The 23,817-nt window shown below is 49.8% G+C and overlaps 1 protein-coding gene across 4 annotated transcripts in view; it reads left to right on the top strand.

Annotated features, from left to right (window-relative positions):
- FAM168A (family with sequence similarity 168 member A) overlaps positions 1 to 23,817 on the top strand; it is a 181,336-nt gene that overhangs the window by 66,085 nt on the left and 91,434 nt on the right. Inside the window, exon 1 of one of the 4 annotated variants that reach the window (XM_086739769.1) lies at positions 19,718 to 19,801. The exons of 2 other annotated variants lie outside the window; for them this stretch is intronic. In XM_086739769.1, the coding sequence (XP_086595895.1) occupies positions 19,732 to 19,801 (70 nt within the window). In that variant the 5' untranslated portion in view covers positions 19,718 to 19,731. Of the gene's footprint in view, positions 1 to 19,717; positions 19,802 to 23,817 lie in introns of those variants that run through there. One more of the 4 variants, XM_086739772.1, reaches the window with a different exon arrangement.

Genomic DNA, 23,817 nt, shown 5'->3' with positions numbered 1-23,817 from the left:
CCCCCAAGCCAACGTGAGCGTGCTCCGTCCGTGTTCAGAGCCGACCAAAAGCGTGCTGATGCCCTGAGCTCCGTCCTGGGAGCAAACACCGTGGTCAGAGCAAGCACTGCACCAGCAACGTTTGTGCGCCTTCGAGTAGTCTGAGCGTAAACAGAGCAGCTTCCCATCTGTCTGCAACTTTCTGTGTGGAGACGGGCGCCGTCCCAGCGCTGTTGCTCCCTCCTTCCCTGGAGCGACTTGCTGCGGAGCCCTCTGCCAGCTCTAAACTATTTCAGCTCTCGGCATGCTCTGCTGTTATTGCAAACAAGGAGGGGGAAGGAAAAAGCCCTCTGTGTTTCATATGTGTTTGCCTCGAAGCAGGGGAGGGAAGGGGAGGGTCAACTGGCCCTCCCAGTTTCACCGGGGTCACTCCTTGGTGCTTTATGGGGCCCAAACAGCCCTACGGCTGTTGCTCCTTGCTGTGCCGTGTTTATTCTTCCTTTCTTCTGGGAACAGAGTTTGTTGCTATTTTTGTCTGTGTGGTGCGGTGTTTAGTGGAGTTCTGGGTGCTGTTAGAAGCGATCAATAATGCTTGGTGACTGACCTCTGAACAAAGCTTCCTGTTGCTCGTGGAGAAGCAAATGTTGTGAGGAACTTGCTAAAAGCAGCTCTCGTTCAGCAGCGGAGAGAGCCGCAGCAGAAGCTGTTCCCGGTTCTGAAGGGCGTCTCTCCTTGCTTGGCAAAGGAGATACCAAGTGGAACAAGGCTGGCACGTGTCCACAGGGTGGGTTCCTCTTGATATGCTTCCTTAAAACCACGTCTCATGCTTTTGAAGATTTCTTTTGGAGGCTTCTTTTGGTGGAGATGTTGACAGTTGGGATAGAAATACAACTAGACTCCCTAATCCGTGCCTCATTGAGTAGAGCTGAGTCGGAGGTTGGGTATGGAGTTTAACTTGAGCGAAAGTGGTAGAGAGAAAAAGGTCACCTGGGATGTTGCTGTGGCTGTGTTTTAGTGAATGTCTTCCTCTGCTGGCTAAGGAACTTGGGTTGGAAACTGCTCGGAAAATATTCTTTGATACCATCTCTGCTTTGGAAAGAGATTGCTCAGGTTTGCGGGTGTCTAGCCATGCTTTGTTCTTAGAATCATAGAATGGTCTGAGTGGGAAGGGACCTTCAAAGCCCACCCAGCCCAACCCCCTGCCAGGAGCAGGGACATCTCCAACCACATCAGGTTGCTCACAGCCCCGGACAACCTGGCCTGGAATGTTTCCAGGGATGGGGCATCCACCGCCTCTCTGGGCACCCTGGGACAGTGCCCCACCACCCTCAGTGTAAAAAATTTCTTCCTCATGTCCAGTCTGAATCTGCCTCCCTCTATTTTGAAACCATCACCCCTCGTCCTGTCCCAGCAGGCCCTGCTGAAGAGTCTCTCCCCATCTTTCCTGCAGCCCCCTTTGGGCACTGGGAGCCGCTCTCAGCTCTCCCCGGAGCCTCCTCTTCTCCAGGCTGAACAGCCCCAGCTCTCTCAGCCTGGCCTCACAGCAGAGCTGCTCCAGCCCTCTCAGCATCTGCGTGGCCTCCTCTGCACCCTCTCCAACAGCTCCACGTCCTTCTGATGTTGGGTTTTAACCATAAATCTTCCTTTTTCTGTATCTTTTCTGGTAGAGGTGGAACTTGTATCTCAGAAGGAGATATCTACTGGACTGTAGGTTTTATTGCGAGGCCGTTTGTGTGATAATTTGCCCTTCCAACCTAAACCCTTCTGTGATTCTAAGAGCTGCCTGTAGACACCTCCATGACTGCTGCCTTTGCCCTGTGGGGGTTTCTCCTCCGCTGTGTTCCTGCCGGGGCACCGCTGCTCGGTGATCAGCGCACGTTGTGCTCCTGGAGCTGCCTTGTTTGATTCTCGACTGCTGTCTCCCGTGAAGCTGGTGGGTGGTTTGTGTGTGACAGCTGTCACCGCGCCCCGGTACTGAGATGGAGAGCGCTCTGCTGATGCAAACTCAAGTCAGTGCCACTTACTCTGCTTTTCCTGCCTCGTTTAATAATCCGTGCAAATCCACACGTTTGCAGGTAACACGTTACCGTTCACAGCGTCGGAACCAAATTACGAACATTCCTAAGCCTATAGCAAAGCTCTCCGAGAGAAATTACTGAGATTTGCTTTGAAAATTAGAGAAAGTTGGCCGCTCCTAATGGAGTGGTTTATTTTGGGTGACAGATTAAAAGCCACACTGGTTACGGGACGGGATGTATTTCAGGGGAACGCTCAGTGAAGAAGTAGCTCTTGGCGTCCTCCTCCTGAATCCAAGCCTGTAACGTGAGACACCTGCTCTTGGCACAGCACTGCTGATCCAGTCGGCCAAAAGATCCAGAAGATTGGAGCTGGAAAAATGATTCTTTGTTCTGAAAGTCCACGGATCCATGATGATTCATCTTCAGCTTGCTTGCAACTTAGGGAGCAGAGCGAGCCCTGACGGTCGCTGGGTGAGCTGCTGAGGCGCAGGCGGTTGCGTTCTCTTGCTTTGCTTGTGGGGAGGTTTTCCTCGGCCTCTCCGCTGAACAGATCCAAAGGTTTTTAGAGGTTCGAAGGGCTGTCTCAAGGCATCTAGCCTGGCTTGCTCTCAGCCAGGTTGTGGGACTTCATGCGGTAAGATCTGCATCACGCCTGTGGCTTCCAGGTAAACCAGTGCATGTGCTTCACGTGTTCTTGATTTATTGCATACGTTTTCGCCAATAAAGGATTCATGACGTAGTTCAAGAATTGAGACCACATTAGTTGTGTGGAGCAGCTTTGGGTTGACCTGAAACCTCTGGCGGTTGGTGTCTTTGGATCCATTGGTGATGGGTCTTCAGGAGGTTAAACAGACCCATGTGAAGTCTCCAACCTCCGTCAGCAGTATACGTAGGATATATCGAGCATGGACCAGCAGATGACCTCGTTAACCAAATCACCTCAACTGGTCAGGAGGGAGCTAAACGCACCCTGGCTGCAGCACGGCTTCCAGCCCTCTCCTGGGAAGAGGGACGTGGGGGTAGACATCAGGTTAACGAAAGCAAACCAGGATAAGATGTAGAATTGTCAAGAGTCTGATGTTGACAAAGAAGCGAGGTGTAGCCGTAATTAACAGGCAAATAATTGAGTGATTGGCCAGAGTCCTGCAGGATCCGGAGCGCGATGTATATGGGGACCATGCGGTGAAAGAGGTTTGTGGGAGCAACCTGATGTGGTTGGAGATGTTCCTGCTCCTTGCAGGGGGGTTGGACTGGGTGGGCTTTGAAAGGTCCCTTCCAACCCAAACCATTCCACGATTCCATGATCCTGCCAAACCCAACCCTTCCGTGATTCTGTGATTCTGTGAAATTATCTGAGGTCGCAGGCTGTTTCACGGCTCCTCCGCTTGCTAAAAAGGCAACAGGGGCTGCTGAAGCGGCTGTGAACCCCCTCTTTTGGGGAATCTTGAGGGTTTCCAGACCTTTCCTGGAGGGCACGTGCTTTCTCAGGCTCATTACCTCTGGGAAAGTAAAACACCGGAGCTGGCCCTGCATTCGTCTGAAGCTTTACTTTTTTTTTTTTTTTACAAAACACTGAATGGCCTTAAAAAAACCCCACAGGATGCTTTTTCTTTTCCAGTGAAAGCAAGTGTTAAATACTAGATTACAAGAGTGGAAACAGAGTCGTGGTTTTATGTGGCTCTTTTGTAATTCCAGGATTACATTTAACAAAGGTCCTCTTCAGCCTCACCAGTGTTTCCTCGGCTTTGGATGCGAGTGACACCAGAGCTTTCCTGCCGCATTAAGCTCCGAGGTGAAGTCTTCCTCTCTAGGTTCGAGATAGAATTTCCTTTTTCTCCCTCTTAGCAGTTTGTTAACCTATTTTAGGAATGATTCTTCTGGATTTATACCAAATAGCTGCTGTGACTCAGCCTCCTCTGCTCCTGGTTTTGGACTTCGAGATGCTGCTTTTGCATTCTGTAGCACTTCCCTCTGCCTCCGTAATTTCCTCCTCTTCGTTTCCAGCCCAGTCCTCTTGCGTTCCTCAAGTAATGTTCTTCAGTTTGAAAGGCTTTCCTATTCATCCCAGGCTTTTTAGGCTTGTCACAGCATTTTATAAATCAGCGTCAGGAGAAGAATTCAGCACAGGGGATTCACCGTATTCAGTTGGCCGTTAGATTGTCAGAAAGCCCTCACCTGACATTTTAATGATACAGATGATAGATACGGAACGGAAGTGTTGTTCTAGATCCTCCACATAGCACCTGTGGCAGAAAGTTCCTCATGAGCTACGTGCATGGACTGTCATCTGTTGAAGTCCATCATGATGCTCAGTGGATAGGAAATTGGCTGGATGGCCACACTCAGAGAGTGGTGGTCAGCAGCTCCATGTCCAAGTGGAGACTGGTGATGAGTGGCGTCCCTCAGGGGTCGGTGTTGGCCGGGGCTCTGAGCAACCTGATGTGGTTGGAGATGTCCCTGCTCCTGGCAGGGGGGTTGGACTGGATGGGCTTGAACTTTCCCTTCCAACCCAAACCCTTCTGTGATTCTATGATTCTTTGTCAGCTCAGAGTTGCGAGATGATACAGGAGCTGATGAGTATTTTTACTTGCCTCTTACTTTGCCAGTAACTGGCAGCACAGAGTTAGCAGTCCTCTCTCACGTTCGGCTTTCTATTCCCTCTCTCCAATGCCTGCAGAAGATTTTCAAACTCAGATGGCAACAGCGAATTGCAAATCAGGAGGATTAGCATTTGTATCGAATGCACTCCAGCAGAAGGAGATTACAAGTCCGGGGTCAGCTGATAGCAAGAGCTCGGGAGCAGAGCTGCGGAAGGGAGGAGAAGGAGCCGAGTCCAGTGACGTTGGCCACCTGATGTTCTGCTCTGGTGCTTCTACAAGGTTGCCTTGAGAGATGTTTTACCTCTGCTAGGGTTTTTTGTTCTCCTATGGAAACGTTTGGAGGTTTCACCTCTCTCTGCAGAATAAAATCCTTCCAAAAATGTCATTCCCGTTCTTCCATACCATACCTTTCTTCCTCTTTCAGCCGGTAACAAGTATTTTGCATCCGATAAAAACTCAGTAGAGGTGCAGGCCCATGCTTCGTCTTTTTGCAGATGCTTTCTGCGTTGGCTACTCTGAACAAGGAAAGGACGCGAGATCAGCGAGCCTCAGCGGCAGCTTCGCCAAGAGGTGGCAAAAGCCCTCCTCCTCCACGCGGTGCGCTGGTCGAAAATACCCGCGGTTTCGGATGCGCTCGGCGTGGTGTCAGGTTAACTGGAAAACTCATAGCGCTGGTGTCGTAGTTCAGCCCCGCTCGGGGCCAGACTACGCAGTCGCTCTCTCACTCCCCCCACCCTCCGAGAGAACAGGGGGAGATCATATAAGGAAAAACGGCTCGAGGTTTGAGATAAGGACAGGGAGAAAAAATCCTTAAAGTTACTGTTACAGGCGAAACAGACTCGACTTGGGGAAGACTATTAATTTATTGCTAAAAAAAAGCAGGATAATGAAACAGAGACAGGATAACCTCCCCCCACCCCTCCCTCTTCCCGGCTTAACATTATCTCTACCACCTTCCCCCCCTGAGCGGCACAGGGGGGAAGAGGGAATGGGGGTTGTGGTCAGTTCATCACACGTTGTTTTACGCCTCTGCTTCATGGTCAGGGGAAGAACTCCTCACATTCCTCCCCTGCTCCAGCGTGGGGTCCCTCCCACGGGCTGCACTCCTTCGTGAAACTGCTCCGGCGTGGGTCATCTCTTCCACGGGGTGCAGTCCCTGCAGAACGGCTGCCCCAGCGGGCCCTCCACGGGCCACAGCCTCCTTCAGGCCTCCATCTGCCCTGGTGTGGGGTCCTCCACGGGCTGCAGGGGGATCTCTGCCCCTCCATGGACCTCCATGGGCTGCAGGGGGACAACCTGCTCCACCATGGGCTCCACCACGGGCTGCAGGGGAATCTCTGCCAGGAGCCGCATTACTCCTCCCCCTCCTTCTGAACTGACCTTGGCGTCTGCAGCCGTTCCTCACACAAGAAAAATTCCTCACAACAGGCTGGCAGACGCCTCTCAGGATATTTTTACATCTCATTCACTTCTCATCTCCTCTCCACTTCTTGCAGCCAGGCCGGGCCGAGTTGGGCCCAGTCGGCCGCCCGGCGGGAGGCCAGAGGGTGAGGCCTGCAAGGCCCACAAGGCTCGCGCCTCCCCCTCTCTGCCCCCCGCTCAGCTGCTTCACATCTTTTTTTTTTTTTTTTTTTTTTTTTTTCTGTTTTCCCCTACTTAAATACATTATCACAGAGGCGTTATCACGGGACATTCTACTACCAATTGGCTCGGCCCTGGCCAGCAGCAGGTCCGCCCTAGGCCCGGCTGAGTCCACTGAACAAAGGGGAAACAACTTCCAGAAGCTTCTTCCAGAAGCTGCCACCGCAGCCCCCCTCGCTGAACGAAAGCAGGCCAGCTAGCCGGGGGAAGCCTTGGGCTTCCTCCGCAAAGGGCTTAAACGCTGAAGGTACACGTTCCCTTAGCGCTTGCCTGTGGCAAACAGATTGCCTACGGGTGAAACTGAAAGTGCCGCTCCTGGAAAGCTCTCTGATTTTATTTCCGTTGCATTCAGCCACATTAGGAGGAAAAGTCTGATGCTTGTACTGTTATCTAAATCTAAGCTTTTATTATTTCCGGAGAAAACGGAGGGGGGTGAAGCGCATCTTCCTCTCCGTCGGTCGTGAGTCTTCCTCTGCGGTCGGACTGGGAGCGGAGGGACGCTGGTGGGGAAGCACAGCCCCAGTAAGACAGGGACCCCCCGCCCCCCGAAATTCGTATTGAGATACTTTGTGGGCGTCATTCGCTGTGCTCTGACTTCTCAACGCATGCACCGTTCTGTTCAAAAGCAATCAGATTTGTACAGAAATGTAAATGTAAAACTTATATTTAAATATAATATTGAAGTATAGATTATGAATTGGAAAGGAATAACCAGATTATTTTATATTTATTGAAAGAAGTCTATTTTGGGGAAAAAAAAAAAGAAGAAAGGGGAGACCTTGGGGAAGTGCCTTGCTGTGTAACGCTCGTTCTTTCTGAAGTGAATATTCCCAGGCTCTCCGGATCGTAGAGGTCACGATTACTCTCACCGTTTGCCCTCCTCTTCTTTCCATCAAGGACTTTCTTTTCCACCGTGTTGCCCGGCAATTAATGTGAAGATCGCTTAGGTCCTGCCCCGTGCTCTCCTTCTGTTTTTTGTGGCAGTCGCGTCGTCGAACATCTTAGAACCGGGCTTTCGGAGGATGCACATCCAGCCTGGGTTCTGACTAACGGGGCGTGCTGGCTGACTGGGCTGCGGGGATTTTCCTACAACTACTCTGTATTTGGTTCTTTCCAGATCCCAATTCCTCGTTAGCTCTCCATGAAGGGAGATAGAATGATTCTTCCTTGCTGTTGGAATCATCTCTTAACACTGAATTAATGGTTGAACTGAACCCAGGAACTCAATTTCTGTTGTTTTTTAAGGAAAAAACCACGCTGCCCAGAATTTCACAAAACACTGCCTGGGAATATTGAGCTTATTTTCCAAGCATGTGAAAGCAAACCTGTGAATTCGTCAAAATGTAGAGTGAATCTTATCAAAATGAATCCCCTGCCGGGCTGCGGGACCTTTTCGTCACAGGTAATCTCAATCTGGGCGTCGTCAGAGCAGAGGAAAATGTGGAGAAAGGAGATTTCTTGAGTAGGTGGTGAGCACCGTTGTACGATCGATCGCGTTCGTTTGGGGCGCGGGTTGAGTTTTTCGGAAGAGTGATGGCAAAAAGGTTATTACGTGCGGAGGCGATGCTTATCAGCCTGGAGATAAATGTATCGCAAACCGGTTGCAAATCAAAGGCTTGGTTTTTACTTTGGTTTTTGTTCTTTTTTCACACGCGTAAGTAAGGGGTGCGCATCAGGAAGTCGTGTAATCGTTGTTCAACGCACGCTAGGATACAAATCTGTATTTTGGTGCCTTCCGTTATGTTATTTATGGTGCGAAGACGTAGGCGTAAAGTTTAATTTCGGTGCATTTTGGAGAAGGCTGTTACCTGGAGATGATACGTTCCGTCTTCAGTTTACCTTTTGACTTTGTACCTACGATCCTGCTGAAATGAGATTCAAAACGCAGGAAGCTTAGGCGAGCTGCCAGCTGAACAGATTTTGTGGAGACAGGCTGGGTTGTGGTGGCAGCGTGTGTGTAAAATTCGGGGTAACCTGTTGGCTGGAGCTGATATTTGAAAAAAACAGAAGTTCACTGAGTCTGTTAAATTGCAAAATTGATTCCTTACAGTAGGGAATAATATGAAATTAGGCCGTTTTGTGGCAAATTGAAGCTTTTAGACTTTTTTTTTTGGTCAGCATGGGAGTCATAGCATCAAAGGGTCACTGATTGGTAGAAAAATAGGATTTTTGTGGCTGCTATGTTGCAAGGCGTCATATCCAGCATCCTTCAAGCCAAAGCAAATGTGAGTGGCAGGTTGGTGAATTAAACCAATCGTACCGTTGCTGGATGCCCTCTCGAGCTTTAACGTTGCGTAATATCCTTCGACAAGTGAACGTGTAACTTTTTTGGTGCTGCTTTTCTCAAAAATACCGGTTGTTACGAGACCCCGCTTCGCTCAGACACCGAGAGCATCGTCTCATATTGGCTTTGTGTGCGTATCGCATTGTTAATATTTTAAACAAAACACCAGGAATTTTTTTTTTTCCTCCACACGGACGCTGAAGGCCTGGTTTGTTCAAACGGCTCCGTGTACCCTTGACCTTACCCGCCGAAGAAATCAATTGGAGGTGAATAGAAATGTCCGCACGTGAAGACCAATATTTGCTTAGCTGCTCCAGAGTAAGCTTTTCCTTTTAAACAAGACTTTTTTTAGTTGTTTTTTAATGTCGGCGTACGCCGTTATTTTAAGGAAGAAGTGAATGACTGCTCTGCTTTTAGTTTCAATCCCCAAACTGGCCTTATCCTCCCCGGCTGCAAAACAAGAAAGCCAAGCTGGGTTGTCTGGCCAGCCTGAATCATCGCCGGGGGATTTAGCAATTCTTTTTTGGCCGATATGAACTACAAGCCCTAAGCTCCTTCAGACTTCATTGAATCTCTTCCCGCTCGTTAGCTTAGGAAGGAAAGCCCGGAAATGTGTGAAAAGTGTGAATTGTTGACTCGCTGTGGCCTTTCGGCCCTTTGCTTTGTGCGCGCTGCGAAAGCATTCCTGGTTTTGGCCTCCTGGGCTGGGTACGTTCGCTGGAATCCTGAATGCGGGAATCAGAGCGCTGCGAACCCCTCTGTAACGGCGGGCGGAAAAATTCTTGGCTTTTGCAGGGATTATGAAATGAAGATGCAAATCGACTGCTTATTGCATGCATTGTAGAGTCACGTCATCCATTCACGGATCTTGGCCTCCTGTCTCTCGTGGTCTCTGCTGCTGACCTTTGGTTGAATGTTTAACTTGTGTTTGAGACCTACTACAGCTTTATAAATGTACGTAGCCTTCGTTTAAAGATTGCAAGTGATTGATTGTGGTCGTCTCTTAAGCTTCCTCTTAGGCTTGTTTTACCGTGTACTTTTGGAACATCCACCCGTAGAGGCCTAGGCTCAGAGTTGTAGCAGAAATAGGTCCTGCACGTGGGTCGGGGCAATCCCGGCACAAATCCAGGCTGGGGGGGGAACGGATGGAGAGCAGCCCTGAGGAGAAGGACTTGGGGGTGCTGGTGGGTGAGAAGCTCAACACGAGCCGGCACCGTGCGCTCACAGCCCAGAAACCAACGGCACCCTGGGCTGCATCCCCACAGCGTGGGCAGCAGGGCGAGGGAGGGGATTCTGCCCCTCTGCTCCGCTCTGGGGAGACCCCCCTGCAGCGCTGCGTCCAGCTCTGGAGCCCCCAACAGCAGATGGACGTGGAGCTGCTGGAGAGGGTCCAGAGGAGGCCACGCAGATGCTGAGAGGGCTGGAGCAGCTCTGCTGTGAGGCCGGGCTGAGAGAGCTGGGGCTGTTCAGCCTGGAGAAGAGGAGGCTCCGGGGAGAGCTGAGAGCGGCTCCCAGTGCCCAAAGGGGGCTGCAGGAAAGGTGGGGAGAGACTCTTCAGCAGGGCCTGCTGGGACAGGACGAGGGGTCATGGTTTCAGAATAGAAGGAGGCAGATTCAGATTGGATATTATGAAAAATTTTTTACACTGAGGGTGGTGGAGCACTGTCCCAGGGTGCCCAGAGAGGTGGTGGATGCCCCATCCCTGGAAACATTCCAGGCCAGGTTGGCCGGGGCTCTGAGCAACCTGATGTGGTTGGAGATGTCCCTGCTCCTGGCAGGGGGGTTGGGCTGGGTGGCCTCTAAAGGTCCCTTCCAACACAAACTCTTCTGTGATTCGTGATAGCAGAGGGGAGGATGCTGCAGTACTTTCGTCAACTCTTTCACCCCCCACATCCCACAGCCGCCCAGGAGCACAGCGTGGTTTGGTCATGGAGGCGGCTGGATTTTTGGATTTGGGCAGCTGATGAGATGTGTGGGACACTCTGATTGGGCAGCAATTCCCACCAGCCCTACTCAACCTTCAACCCGAGCAGAGTATAAACCCTGGCTGAGCTCTGCCTGTGAGTGTTGTGAATATAATATTTTCTTGACTTGAGTTCTGTTTGTTCATCACTTGGCAAATTTCACCTGAAAAAGCCAGCAGTGTTCTTTTGCTTGTTTGTCAAGTGGCAACAAGTTAGACCACCAGATATTGGTGGTCCTTAGTACCACCAGACACACCAAGACCAGCGTAAATCTTTGTTTGTGCCTTGGTGCAACCTAAGGAGAAAAGGTCCCCTGCCAGGGGAATGGGGCTGGAGCCAGAGGACGGCTCCATCATCCTCCCACCGCTCTACCCTGCGTTGGGTTTTCGATCTTGACCACAGAAGAAAGCCTACGACCAGAAAATGGGACCTGGGAAGAGGTTGTTAGAGGGCAACAAGGAGCAACCATGGCTGGAAGTCATAAATCACACCGTCAAAACCTTCAGCGCGGTGGATTTGAACGCTGCCCAAATAAAGCGGAGAGGATTCTGACCTGTATGTTATTAAAAGGACATCTCTGCCCTCATCTGATTTTAATTCCAGGAATATTGTATTTCTGGAGTGTCAACTTTGTACAGCGTAATCCACTCAGGAACAAATTTAGATCTTTATCCTGTTGCAGTGCGTGGGCAGGAGCAATGTTCTCAATATTCAGGACATGGCTGGAAAGTGATTTTCCCGTGCTGAGGGCAGTCATTATAAAATCTGAAGGAAAGTAACTAACGGTAGTGGTTGGAAATTTTGGAGCAAAACATAAATTGAAGTGTGTCTTTGAGGATAACATGCAGCCGGCGTGATTTGGATATGCCGTCCGCAAGCGAGTGTGTCCCCAACTCGCTGTCGTGGCGTCGCCTTCAACTCTGGTATTTCTCTAGCTGACCACATCCCATTTTTAAATTACGCTTTAAAGCCTCTGAGATGGGAGCCTCCATCTCCAAAACATGCTCAGATACTTGAGTCTTCTCTCCTGAAAACAAAGCAAGCTTTGCCCCTGTACTCGGCACCGGTGAGGCCGCACCTCGAGTGCTGTGTGCAGTGTTGGGCCCCTCAGCACAAGAAGGACGTTGAGGTGCTGGAGCGCGTCCAGAGAAGGGCAACGCAGCTGGTGAGGGGTCTGGAGCACCAGTGTGATGAGGAGCGGCTGAGGGAACTGGGGTTGTTCAGTCTGGAGAAGAGGAGGTTGAGGGGAGACCTCATCGCTCTCTACAGCTCCTGGCAGGAGGGTGCGGGGAGGGGGTGTTGGTCTCTTCTCCCAAATAACGAGTGATAGGATGAGAGGAAATGGCCTCAAGTTGTGTCAGGAGAGGTTTAGGTTGGATATCAGGAAACACTTCTTTGCTGACAGAGTGGCCAGGCACTGAACAGGCTGCCCGGGGAAGTGGTGGAGTCACCATCCCTGGAGGTGTTCAAAGAACGTGTGACGTGGCACGTCAGGACATGGTTTAGTGGGCATGGTGGTGTTGGGTTGACGGTTGGACTGGATGATTTTGGAGATCTCTTCCAACCTAAAGATTCTATGATTCTATGATCCTATGTACTCTCAGGAGCTGAATCTTGGTCCTGGCACTTTGGTCTTGCCAATCCTCTCACTGCCCTCCTGCAGGCTTCTTGGCATCTGTAAAACGCAGCTGCCGCGGTGATGGATCATTTAATATTTTTCAAGAGCTTGGAAGAGGGGAAGCTTATGTTTGTTAGTAACAGAAATTGTCTTTTTATGAATATTATTTTTGTGTCTGTTTTTTATGTCTGGCTACTAAAGCGTGGCTTGTTTTAGAGCTTCAGTAATTTTATGGTAGGTCAAATTCTGCACTAATTTAATTAAAAATGTCAGTAAGGCACTATTTAGTGTTTGTTTAGCATCCCAGCTGATGTGGGAAGTAAATTTTCATGGCCCTGTGAGACGTCTTAACGTCACGCATCTGTTTGATGCGCTACAACGTGGATATCCATCAGTGGAAAAGTGTGAATGCCACCCGCTCCCTCACCACCCCGCCAAGGTTTCTGGTGTCCTACCAGGTGCCAAGGAAACTTCTGACTGGAGACCATTAGGAAAATCCAAAGTCTTTGGAAGGCTGTTACAGCTGAGACCAAGAAAGTTACAGCCTGAGACTGCGGAGGGAGGTGGAGGTCTGAGAAATGAGTGACAGGAGAAATTATTTTGAGCCGGAGATGAAATGCTGGTTGGAAGGACATCTGGAGCCTCCAGTCGAGCCTCATGCTCACGGTGGGGATTTCCCCAGCACCAAGTTGAGTCACGGCCTTGCTTAGACCAGCCCTGAAAACTCCAGCAGATCGGTGGTCAACCTGGTCCAGTAAGGCAGTACCCACCTAGTCAGAAGACTTTTCCTGATGGCCAACCGGAATCTCCCAAGCCATAGTTTGTGGAAAGAAAGGAGCAGAGAGAAGTCTTCAAACTGCGTGCCCTGGGAAGTGTTTTCAGCAAAACACAATGAAGTAGGATTGCGAAGAGAAAAGAATGGAGATGATCAGCCGGAGGAGGACGTGCCTCAGTCGGAGAGCAGAACGAGAGCACTCCATCCAGGAGTACAGCAGGGTTTGGTTCAAAAGGAAAAGTCAGCAAGCCCTCGAGTTAAAAAAATTAATAGGAATAGATCTAGGAAGTTGTTTGAGAACCCCTGAGAATGATTTTGGATGTACAGGGACAGATACTTTGATGTTTTTAAAAAATACAGTTATTTATTGGTTACCTGCTGATGGAACCACTCAGCCTTGCAGATGTAAAGCCGGGAATTCACAGCGCAGAGTTCATCTGCGTACGGACCTTTTCTCCTCTGGAAACAAGCCAATGTAACATCAGGTGTGCTGGCGTCATTTTTTTCTCGTTGCTGAAGTTTCCTGGAGGAGACCTGCTTTCTCGTTCGCTGAGGGTATTTCCATAAGCTCTGCCTCATTCAGATAATATGAGGTACGGATCTTTTGCAACGCCGTGTTCAGCTTCCTGAGCAACTGCTGGTTGCCACCAAGTGGTCCCATCTTCCGTGGCTCTTGCTTCCTCAGGCTAGAACAAGGATTTCCTGTACTAATTTTTAATATACTATCTAGCATAATTGAATCGTCAATATTTTTTTGGGATCCTCTGGCTTTTAAGTAGATCATAAACTTCAGCAAATGAAAGGTCAAGATTTTTCCTGCCTCAGCATTTATTTTGGGACAGTCTGAGATCAGCAAATCCCAAAGTCAAAGAGCTGCTTTGTGCTTGTAAGTTCGCCATTTAATTTTTCATACAATGCGGATGCAAGGGCTTGTTCCTGTTGTAGATGTTAAATATTCCTCAAGTGAAAGATGGGTGGGTTTATTTAGTTATTTATCTGAGGGGAGGCAATAGGAGATGGGATCGTGGCTTCTTATGAGCTTGGCTAGGGTCCAGAGGAGGCCACGCAGATGCTGAGAGGGCTGGAGCAGCTCTGCTGTGAGGCCGGGCTGAGAGAGCTGGGGCTGTTCAGCCTGGAGAAGAGGAGGCTCCGGGGAGAGCTGAGAGCGGCTCCCAGTGCCCAAAGGGGGCTGCAGGAAAGGTGGGGAGAGACTCTTCAGCAGGGCCTGCTGGGACAGGACGAGGGGTCATGGTTTTAAAATAGAAGAGGGAAGATTTAGATTGGATATTAGGAAGAAATGTTTCACACTGAGGGTGGTGGAGCAGTGTCCCAGGTTGCCCAGAGAGGCGGTGGGTGCCCCATCCCTGGAAACATTCCAGGCCAGGTTGGCCGGGGCTCTGAGCAACCTGATGTGGTTGGAGATGTCCCTGCTCCTGGCAGGGGGGTTGGGCTGGATGGGCTTTGAAAGGTCCCTTCCAACCCAAACCATTCCATGATTCCATGATCCTGCCACTCCCCGCTAGCCCGTGCCACCCTCCCGTGTCTCCGCAGAGAAGAGATGGGTGCTACTGCCTGGTTTGGAGGTGGATCTGTATGAAGGACACTGTAGGACTGTAAATAATCCAGCTCATTTTTGGTTTCCCTTTGCTGGTCTTTGACATTGGGTAGGTCAAGTGCTATATGGAAGTCCCTCTCTCCACAGCTTTTCCAGTTGTTTTAATTCTTTCCCTCCATCAGGGTTAGCTTCAGCTAAGCAGCTTGGGTTTCCTCTGGTGGGATCCATACTGCTGCTCAGTGGTGGTCATTACTGTTCCCATCTCTGCGCTCCTGTTGATGTCGTTCTGTGGTACCATCCCTGTGGCAGGGGTCAGCAGCTTGTTGCCAATCCTCCGCCGTTCCTCGGAGCAGCCGGATACAAACGCACGTGCCTTTCCGATGGCTGAAGTGGCGTCATGTGAAGTAGCTACGAAGAAAATACATCGTCCACGTAATTAGTGAGTGATGCAGGTCAGGCACGTTCAGAGCCTCACGAAAGATCGTATGCCAATGACGTTGCGTTAATTAGCTGTGCTGCTGACTTCAGCGCCGTCCGTGTTCATACAGTGAACGTCTCGATTGCATCGGGTAATGGCTACGCTTCAAATATTTTCATATCATGCTTTTTATGCATTCTCTCAAAGTTACAATCTCTTGAGTAGATGGAATATTATTTAAATTAGCTCTTCTAATTCAAAACTTGACTGGAGATTAAAACCGTGCGGCGGAGCTTTCCTCTGAAGATGCTCCGTGCGTGGAGGACGCTGTCTGCAAGCCTTCACCCCCCGAGGGATGCAGATGTGCCATCCCAAATCTGGTTCGCATCAGCAGAGGCACGCCTACGTGCGGTAACGTCAACTGCTAAAGCGTTCCTGGACCGCTGCTTCACCGCACGTCTTCAATTCTACTGGAAATGCTCCCAGAAAAAAAAGGTCCAGGACGTGATTGAGAGTGAGCAAGTCTGAAATCAAATATGTGTATCAAACGTGGAACCTCGTTTTGAAACAGTGCAAATGTTTCCTCGTGCTAGAAGCTTCTTTCCTAGCTCTTGCTGCTAGCTACCACTTCATGGGTGCTTTATCAATAAAGATGGCAATATGAAGATCAATAGATGTGTCAATAGGATGGCGTGAGGACCACCATGACCCTTCTGCTTGGGCTGCGTGAGTTTTGGCCACTGCAGTTTTTGGGGAGCTGGAGTTTGTGGCGCAGGGTTTCCAGTTCTTGAGGTGGAACCTCTGGAGCAGAGCTGGAATTTCCTTTGGAAGTGAAAAGTGGGGAAAACTGCAGAAAAAACCGCAATGTTCAGGCTCTGGAATGACGCCCTAGATCGATTTGTGTGACCGTGTTTAGCTGAAGTGTGGGTAAAAGCAGACATTATATTATACAAGCAGGAAACACCGTTAATAATTTACATCGTGCATACACGACAGAGTTTTTGGGGAAGGTGGGACGTCGCCTTGTAGCTTGCGTCAATTAACCTTTGGCATGTGAATTGGAAGTTAACTGAATTATTGTTTGGTGGATCCCAAGTGAGGGTCAAGCTTCAACTGACTTCACTGCGAAACTGTCAGAAAATTATTGGAATTTGGATGTGGTGTAAGGTCAGGTCTCTCCATCTTCAAGGCTTTGGCTGAATACTATTAGCATGCGATTTGTGTGCGATGGATTCAAAGAGGTGATGCGCAGAGCAAGGAAGAAACGTTATCTTTTTGCTTTGCCTTTTTCCTTAGTTTGCACTCTCTCATAGAATCACAGAAGGGTTTGGGTGGGAAGGGACCTTCAAAGCCCACCCAGCCCAACCGCCCTGCCAGGAGCAGGGACATCTCCAACCACATCAGGTTGCTCACAGCCCCGGCCAACCTGGCCTGGAATGTTTCCAGGGATGGGGCATCCACCGCCTCTCTGGATAACCTGGGCCAGGGCTCCACCACCCTCAGTGTAAAAAATGTCTTCCTGATATCCAATCTGAATCTGCCTCCCTCTATTTTGAAACCATGACCCCTCGTCCTGTCCCAGCAGGCCCTGCTGAAGAGTCTCTCCCCGCCTTTCCTGCAGCCCCCTTTGGGCACTGGGAGCCGCTCTCAGCTCTCCCCGGAGCCTCCTCTTCTCCAGGCTGAACAGCCCCAGCTCTCCCAGCCCGGCCTTGCAGCAGAGCTGCTCCAGCCCTCTCAGCATCTGCGTGGCCTCCTCTGGACCCTCTCCAACAGCTCCATGTCCTTCTGATGTTGGGGGCTCCAGAGCTGGAGTAAATTAATGATAGAGAAAAGCAACAGGGTAAGATGTTCCCATTGTCTTGCGTCTGCAGTAGTGTGAAGATGGTGGAGATACCTGTACTGGTTCTTGAGTGCGTTGAGTGCTGCCGTAGGAAGGGGGTGAAGTAGGTGATGTCCCAGGGTGTCACCATCGGTGGGGGACAGAATCCTCTTGGCTTGGCGGCAGCGGGAGGGCGCGATGCAGAGTGGGAAGCCGAGCTCTGGTCCAGCAAGGCGAGAGCGCCTGAGCGCAGCCTTGCAGCCACCTCACAGCGTGGCACGTTTGAACTTAGCATTCACGGCACAAGCATTTCCATTTCTCTTCTCATGCTGACTCAAAATCCCCTGTGCAAACTCAATTTGGCCAACGCGTTGGCCTGCTGAAGGCGTGGTGGCCGCCCGTAGAGTGACCTCTCTTGTCTTTCTGTTTACCCTTCGTCTGAAGTAATTTCCTAGCACGATGGAAGCATGTCCTGCGCTTTCGCCGGAAAGATAAACCAGATGAAAACGTAACCAGGTTACAGCCGGAAAGTATCCCGGGACTGTTTGCTAGCAGCTTATTCCCACGGCATTCCTGCTGGAGTTACTTCTCCGGCTCCTTGCTGGAGTCTCAGCAGCTTCTAAGCAACTGAGCACCGCCGTCGTGGGGATGAGGAAGCCGCGGGAGCTCCGTGCAGCAGAGCAATCCTTGTGTTTGTCTCTTTATGATTCATTTCTGTTCGTCTTCTCGCGAGTTATTGTGGCCAAGGAGGTTTCATTTGGCTAATCCTGGTTTATTCCCGTTTCCGTGTACCTTGGCGAACGCCACAACGCGGTGCCCGTGGTGAATTTCAGATGTGTTTTGGAATGGTATTGTCTTGCAGAGTGTGTTGGAAGCTCTTCTGGATGTGCTTTAATTCTGAAAAGAAGGAAAACCCGCCGTCTGAAATGCTGTGTGTGTGGGGGGGCTCTTGCGTGCTGGCTGGGAATCACACCCTGCGTACCGAGCAGGGAGGAAGCACAACCCTCTTCCTCGCAATGCACTCAGACCCCTAACGTGATTGCAATCTTTTTATCTCGGCTAAAAAACCATTTTCTTTCATCCTTCCCAATAAGAGTGTTTCTTTTCCCCATTCGGTACCCAACGCAAGGCAGACACATGCAGTGGTTTTCACCAAATTATGGTTTATTTGTACCCTTTACACCCAGAAAAAGAGCAAATGAAATGACAACTGCATTTTTTGGATGGGATGGGACCTTCAAAGCCCACCCAGCCCAACCCCCCTGCCAGGAGCAGGGACATCTCCAACCACATCAGGTTGCTCACAGCCCCGGCCAACCTGGCCTGGAATGTTTCCAGGGATGGGGCATCCACCGCCTCTCTGGGCAACCTGGGACACTGCTCCACCACCCTCAGCATAAAAAATTTTTTTCTAATATCCAATCTGAATCTGCCTCCCTCTATTTTGAAACCACGACCCCTCGTCCTGTCCCAGCAGGCCCTGCTGAAGAGTCTCTCCCCACCTTTCCTGCAGCCCCCTTTGGGCACTGGGAGCCGCTCTCAGCTCTCCCCGGAGCCTCCTCTTCTCCAGGCTGAACAGCCCCAGCTCTCTCAGCCTGGCCTCACAGCAGAGCTGCTCCAGCCCTCTCAGCATCTGCGTGGCCTCCTCTGGACCCTCTCCAGCAGCTCCACGTCCTCCTGATGTTGGGGGCTCCACGTTTGCCGAGATTCGGAGCCCTGCCTGGGGCCATGAGAGTGGGACGGCCATAAAACCCTTACGCTTGGATGTAAATCCCCAGCGGTAACGTCTCAGGGATGTCAAGTCTTGTGCTGATTTTCCTACTCATCTTCTGAAGAGCTGCGTCGTGCATTACTGAAGCCACCAGTGTAAGCAGGTCTCTCTTCCAGCTCGCTTTATAACGATGATTTCCTTTGCTTTGAGAATTGCTCCTTCTGTGCCAACTTGGGGGTGGAGGGAAGGCTAATTAATTAAGCAGTAATTGTTGTCAAGTCAATTGGTGCTAACATTTAACATCTGACTTGTTTACTATCCCGAGTTAAAGCGGAAGGAGTTAATGATGTAACAAATCGTGCGTCCGTCAGGAGAGACCTGTTTGGAAAGAATGGTTTTGTTTATGGACTGTAGGATAATAAATTTAAAAATCCCCATGTTTTGAAGCAAGATCGTTGAGGTTCTTGTGTGAAATTGTCACTAGATAGCTGTGGAGACAAATGCGGCGCCTAATAAAGCTTAATGACTGATTTTCCCATTAATCAGAATTGAGAATGCGCTTCATTAAGATAATTAACTGAGCCAGTTGCTTAACTGACAGTTAGTAGGCACAAATTCCCAAGTTGCTTGCTTTCCTCTAAATAAAACTCACAGGCAGCTAACGCGGCGCTGCTTCTTCATCTTTATTGGAGAGAGAAGCGGAAGGACCTCGTTGCCCGCGTTAGGTCCGCTGCTGCGTCTCCTCATCTGGGCCCGTGGCGGGGTGCGGTGGGTGGCCCTGGGTGCCCTACACGGCCTTGCACAGGACCCAAACCTTGGCCGTGAGGTTATAGTAGTCAGCTCACGCAGAAAGCTCGCAAATATTTGCCTCTCTCCATCTCGCCGGCAGCAAACGGTCTTTTATCTGCTAATTTCTGAAAGGTCAGGTCTTCATTGTTGGGTTTTTTGTTACCCAAGAGCTCTTAGCTCCTCCAAGGGGGAGAATCCCTTGTCTGAATTTGCGGCTTCTCCTCTTTGTTCCTTGCAAGCTCGACGTGGGGTCATGAGTCCTGAGCCCCCCTGAAGGCGGAGATGTGCGAGGTGAACCTGCCTCAGGTACATTTGTAGGCAGAATATGCGGTGCTGAAGAAGTTAGGGGAATTAACGGAGAGATCCGAAACTGGAATTATTAAGTATGCTCTCTGGTTGTAAATCCTTTCCGTTGCAGGTCTCTGCGTCTGGAATGACAACACGGTAACGCTGTCGCGTAGCAGAAGACTCTTTGCAGAGAAGACGACGCTGGAGCCAACGTAAGGCAGTTGTCTCACCTCTGCTTTTTCTTTTGTCCTTACAGTTCCCGGTCTTCCACCATGAACCCAGTTTACAGCCCCGTCCAACCTGGGGCTCCCTATGGAAACCCGAAGAACATGGCGTACACAGGTAGGACCCGTGTTCAGTGGCTCTTCCGTGAATGTCCAGATGCGGTGGTGAGAGCGGATGATCGTTAATGAGTGGTTAATCATTAATCCCTTAGCGAAGGGAGAAGGAGTTCCCATCAGGGAGCCAGGTGGGAACGTGACTCGCAGGAAAAGCTCTTCAGCAAAGCCAATGTGGTAAGGTTAGTGAGAAGAGGTGGACCTGAATTTGTGAGAAGAGGTGGACCTGAATTCGTAAGAAGAGGATGCCCTGGAAATTCTATAGAAAAGGATCCAAATGGGGGTTCTTTAGGCAAAAAAAATGCACAAAAAGTTGCTGGGGGAGTCAACTGGGAACTGGAGGGCTTGCGTCCGGAGTTGAACTGAGCGACTCGGGTGCGCGTGGTGGAATAATCCTGCCGTAGAAATGAGGATCCTGCGGGCAAGAGTCCGTTGTTTGGAGAACATGCAGTTACCGCTGTAGGTGGTGATTCAAACTGCACTACTGACTGATTTTTTGTTTTCAAGTTATGCTCTGGTTGGGTTAATCTTGCGTTGAACAGCAAGCCTGATGTCTGTTTGAAGTCCATCTTTAGATCTTTGTCTAAAAATGTCGTCTTTCATACTTGAGAAAGGCACTGAAATGTATTCGGCACAATTATGTCACCAGCGGAGAGCTGAAGTGGGCTGATGCGGAAAGGATTCAGCTCCGAGAGAAATAATCCTTTGGCAAAAGAAATCTCGGTTTCAGTGGATCTGTGGTTTTCCCCGTGGGTTTTGTTTACCAGCAGTTGTTCTTCTGGTCTTGTAGAAGCATCTCACAAAATCAGCCTTGGAAGCCATTGCGTTCGAACATTTTGGGGCGGGTAATTAGCTATTAAGTGCCGTATTGCATTAAGCCTTCCTCCTTTACGTTTGCGTTGCCCGTTGCATGCGTTGGCTTTCACCTAATGTGTGAAATGGCTTGGGAATGTGCTTTTGTGGAGGAGCGTGGTCGGCAGCAAGTGGAAATGACCATCAAATACCCTTTGGCTACTTCATTTACGCAATATCCTCGTTGCCTTTGGGAGCTGTTTCGGCTGGTTGAGCGGCGGGGCTGGTTCTGGTGTTGCGAGGAGATCCGATACTGCGGAGCGGGGAGTTCCTCAAAGGCGTTTTGCCCTGTTTTTATTCACCCTTTCTTTTTCCCCATCGGATTTATGCGTGCTGCTTTGCTGGAGATGCTGTAGCTCAGGGAACTTTGGTCTCACAGTCAAAGCTTGGGGAAAAAAAATCTCTCTGAATAATAGTCTCTTCAAAAATCTCACTGTTGTAAGAGGTCTCCAGACTCCAGCAGTGCTTGGGTGACAGAACGAGCTCGTAAGTGCGCAGTGATTTTCCTGCACTAGAAAGAACAGCAATTTTGTGATTTCCAACACAGGGATGGTTGGATAAGAGTCTACTTCTCTCCCACTTCACTTGGTTTTTTGACGTGTTCAAAGCTCCGCCTCAATATCCGTTCAGTGTAGATTTTCTGTATCTCCTTTCATACAATCCTGAATGTTTTAGAAGCTGTTTTCTGGCACTTGATAAGACAATTTTATTGAAATTAATTTTATTTAAAATTTTATTTAAATATTGAAGTGCAGATTGGATGGAGTTTGTACCTTGACCTTTCCGGAAGGAGAATTTGAGAGGGTGATTTCTGGTTCAGATGAATGAATTCTACGCGGCTGCATTCTGAATTTATCAAATGGCACTGGTAATAGGAAATTATCTAAAATAACCTGCTGGCTAATCACTGTGACTATACCACGCCCTAAAATTCATAAAACCGTTGTCTGCCTTGGCCAACTGTTGTTGGTTCTGGTGGGGATTGTGGTGAGTTGGCCCCCATGAGACTCGTTTCACCCCAAACCATTGGACTTCAGGCGTTTGTCTTCCAGAGTTTGGGGCAAATGAAGAGAAATTGGTGGCAGATGTGCAGGATGGCCTTGGAAAAAAATACATTTATGTCAAAAAAACAAAGAAGGAAGGGAAGACTCAAGTGACTGTCGGAAGGTAGGACGCCGAAGCGGGGATTGAATCCTATCAGAGCTTGGTTTTTCCGTTGCTCAGGTGGAAGGTAAGGAGTCAGTGGGCTGAACTCTTACAACGACGTCCCGAAATAGAGAACAGGTTAAAAAGTCTTTAATCGGAGCGCTGTTCTCCTTGCTAGGCAAATAGTATTACACAACCTTTTGAAGATGAATTTGTTTGAATATTTAATGAAAGACCTAAAGTTATATTGCAAGAGAGGGGGAGAAAATTGAAATTCTATCCTTTGTGTGGAAAAGCCAGGCAACTCCTGAGGGTGTTCTCAATAATTGTTAAATGCGGCTGCCATGTCCCCTGTGTTGCAAGTGCCGGGCTCTGTCTATCTAATTCTTGCTTTCTGTGCTTAAATTTCTCTTACATTGCTTTAACTTGCAATTAGCTACATCATTTAACGTCGTTAAGCTACGTATCAGTTTCTGATGTAGCCACAAGCTATTCTGGAGGATATTTAAACTCACAGAGACCAGCAAAGTAGACTTTTCATGTGAAGTTAAGGAGTTTAGAATCACAGAATCATGGAAGGGTTTGGGTGGGAAGGGACCTTCAAAGCCCACCCAGCCCAACCCCCCTGCCAGGAGCAGGGACATCTCCAACCACATCAGGTTGCTCACAGCCCCGGCCAACCTGGCCTGGAATGTTTCCAGGGATGGGGCATCCGCCATATTTGTAGATATGTCCTTCTCAAATTGCTTGGAAAATGATTGCTAAAGCATATGACGGGGTAGATCTGGAGGGGATGTTGACTGCCATCGTGTGTGCAAATGGCTTCCGTGGTCCTGGGAGCTCGTTACAGCTTTGGGGCTTAACGATGTCTCAGTCCTGATTGACAGCTAAATGGAAGAGTTTGCTCGGAGCCCTTAATTTGAAATAGAGTGTCAGCCAAGCATTCCCATGATCACTTAATGAGGCAAAGCGTATGACATCTGTCCCCAAATTTTGATTTGAGATCTCATTTGGGGTACAATATAGAATGTATACAGTATAAAATATATGACCTGGACAGGCTGGAGAGGTGGGCCCATGCAAACCTCACGAAGTTCAACCAGGCCAAGTGCAAGGTCTTGCACCACTGCGTCCAGCTCTGGAGCCCCCAGCATCAGAAGGACGTGGAGCTGCTGGAGAGGGTCCAGAGGAGGCCACGCAGATGCTGAGAGGGCTGGAGCAGCTCTGCTGTGAGGCCAGGCTGAGAGAGCTGGGGCTGTTCAGCCTGGAGAAGAGGAGGCTCCGGGGAGAGCTGAGAGCGGCTCCCAGTGCCCAAAGGGGGCTGCAGGAAAGGTGGGGAGAGACTCTTCAGCAGGGCCTGCTGGGACAGGACGAGGGGTGATGGTTTCAAAACAGAGGGAGGCAGATTCAGATTGGATATTAGGAAAAATTTTCTATGCTGAGGGTGGTGGAGCACTGTCCCAGGGTGCCCAGAGAGGCGGTGGATGCCCCATCCCTGGAAACATTCCAGGCCAGGTTGGCCGGGGCTCTGAGCAACCTGATGTGGTTTCTGGTGTCCCTGCTACGGTCCCTGCCAACCCAAACCATTCTGTGATTCTGTGACAGAGAGAATATTCTCGCTGCCGATGGAGCTGCGTTTGTCCAGTGCTGAGTTTGTGCTCCGGAAAGTCCTGGTTCCTCATGCTCGGCTGGTGACTACTTCTACTTTGCTAATTCAAAGTATTTTAGAACATCAGCAGCAAACAATGTTTGAGTATTGTTTCCTATTTAATTAAAACAGACTGTAATTAACTTCGATCTTCATGCAAGCTGTCATTGTAACTGAAGTTGGCTTTAAAATATGTTTAAGGACCTCGTTTGCTTTTCCAGTATTGGTAGAATTCACCTCGCCTGCCCCAAATGCGCGCTGCCGAACCGCCCGGTTTCCCGTCGGTGCGTTAGCCTTCCCGTTTTCACGCGTCCACTGGTGCTCAGGCACCGGACCTGCAGCGAATGGATGAGCTCGTTGGTGTGGAATCAGGG

This window comes from Chlamydotis macqueenii, chromosome 1 (genome assembly GCF_036417535.1).
Source record: "Chlamydotis macqueenii isolate bChlMac1 chromosome 1, bChlMac1.mat, whole genome shotgun sequence".
Taxonomy (NCBI): Eukaryota; Metazoa; Chordata; class Aves; order Otidiformes; family Otididae; genus Chlamydotis; species Chlamydotis macqueenii.
This window is presented reverse-complemented; position numbering and strand designations above follow the sequence as displayed.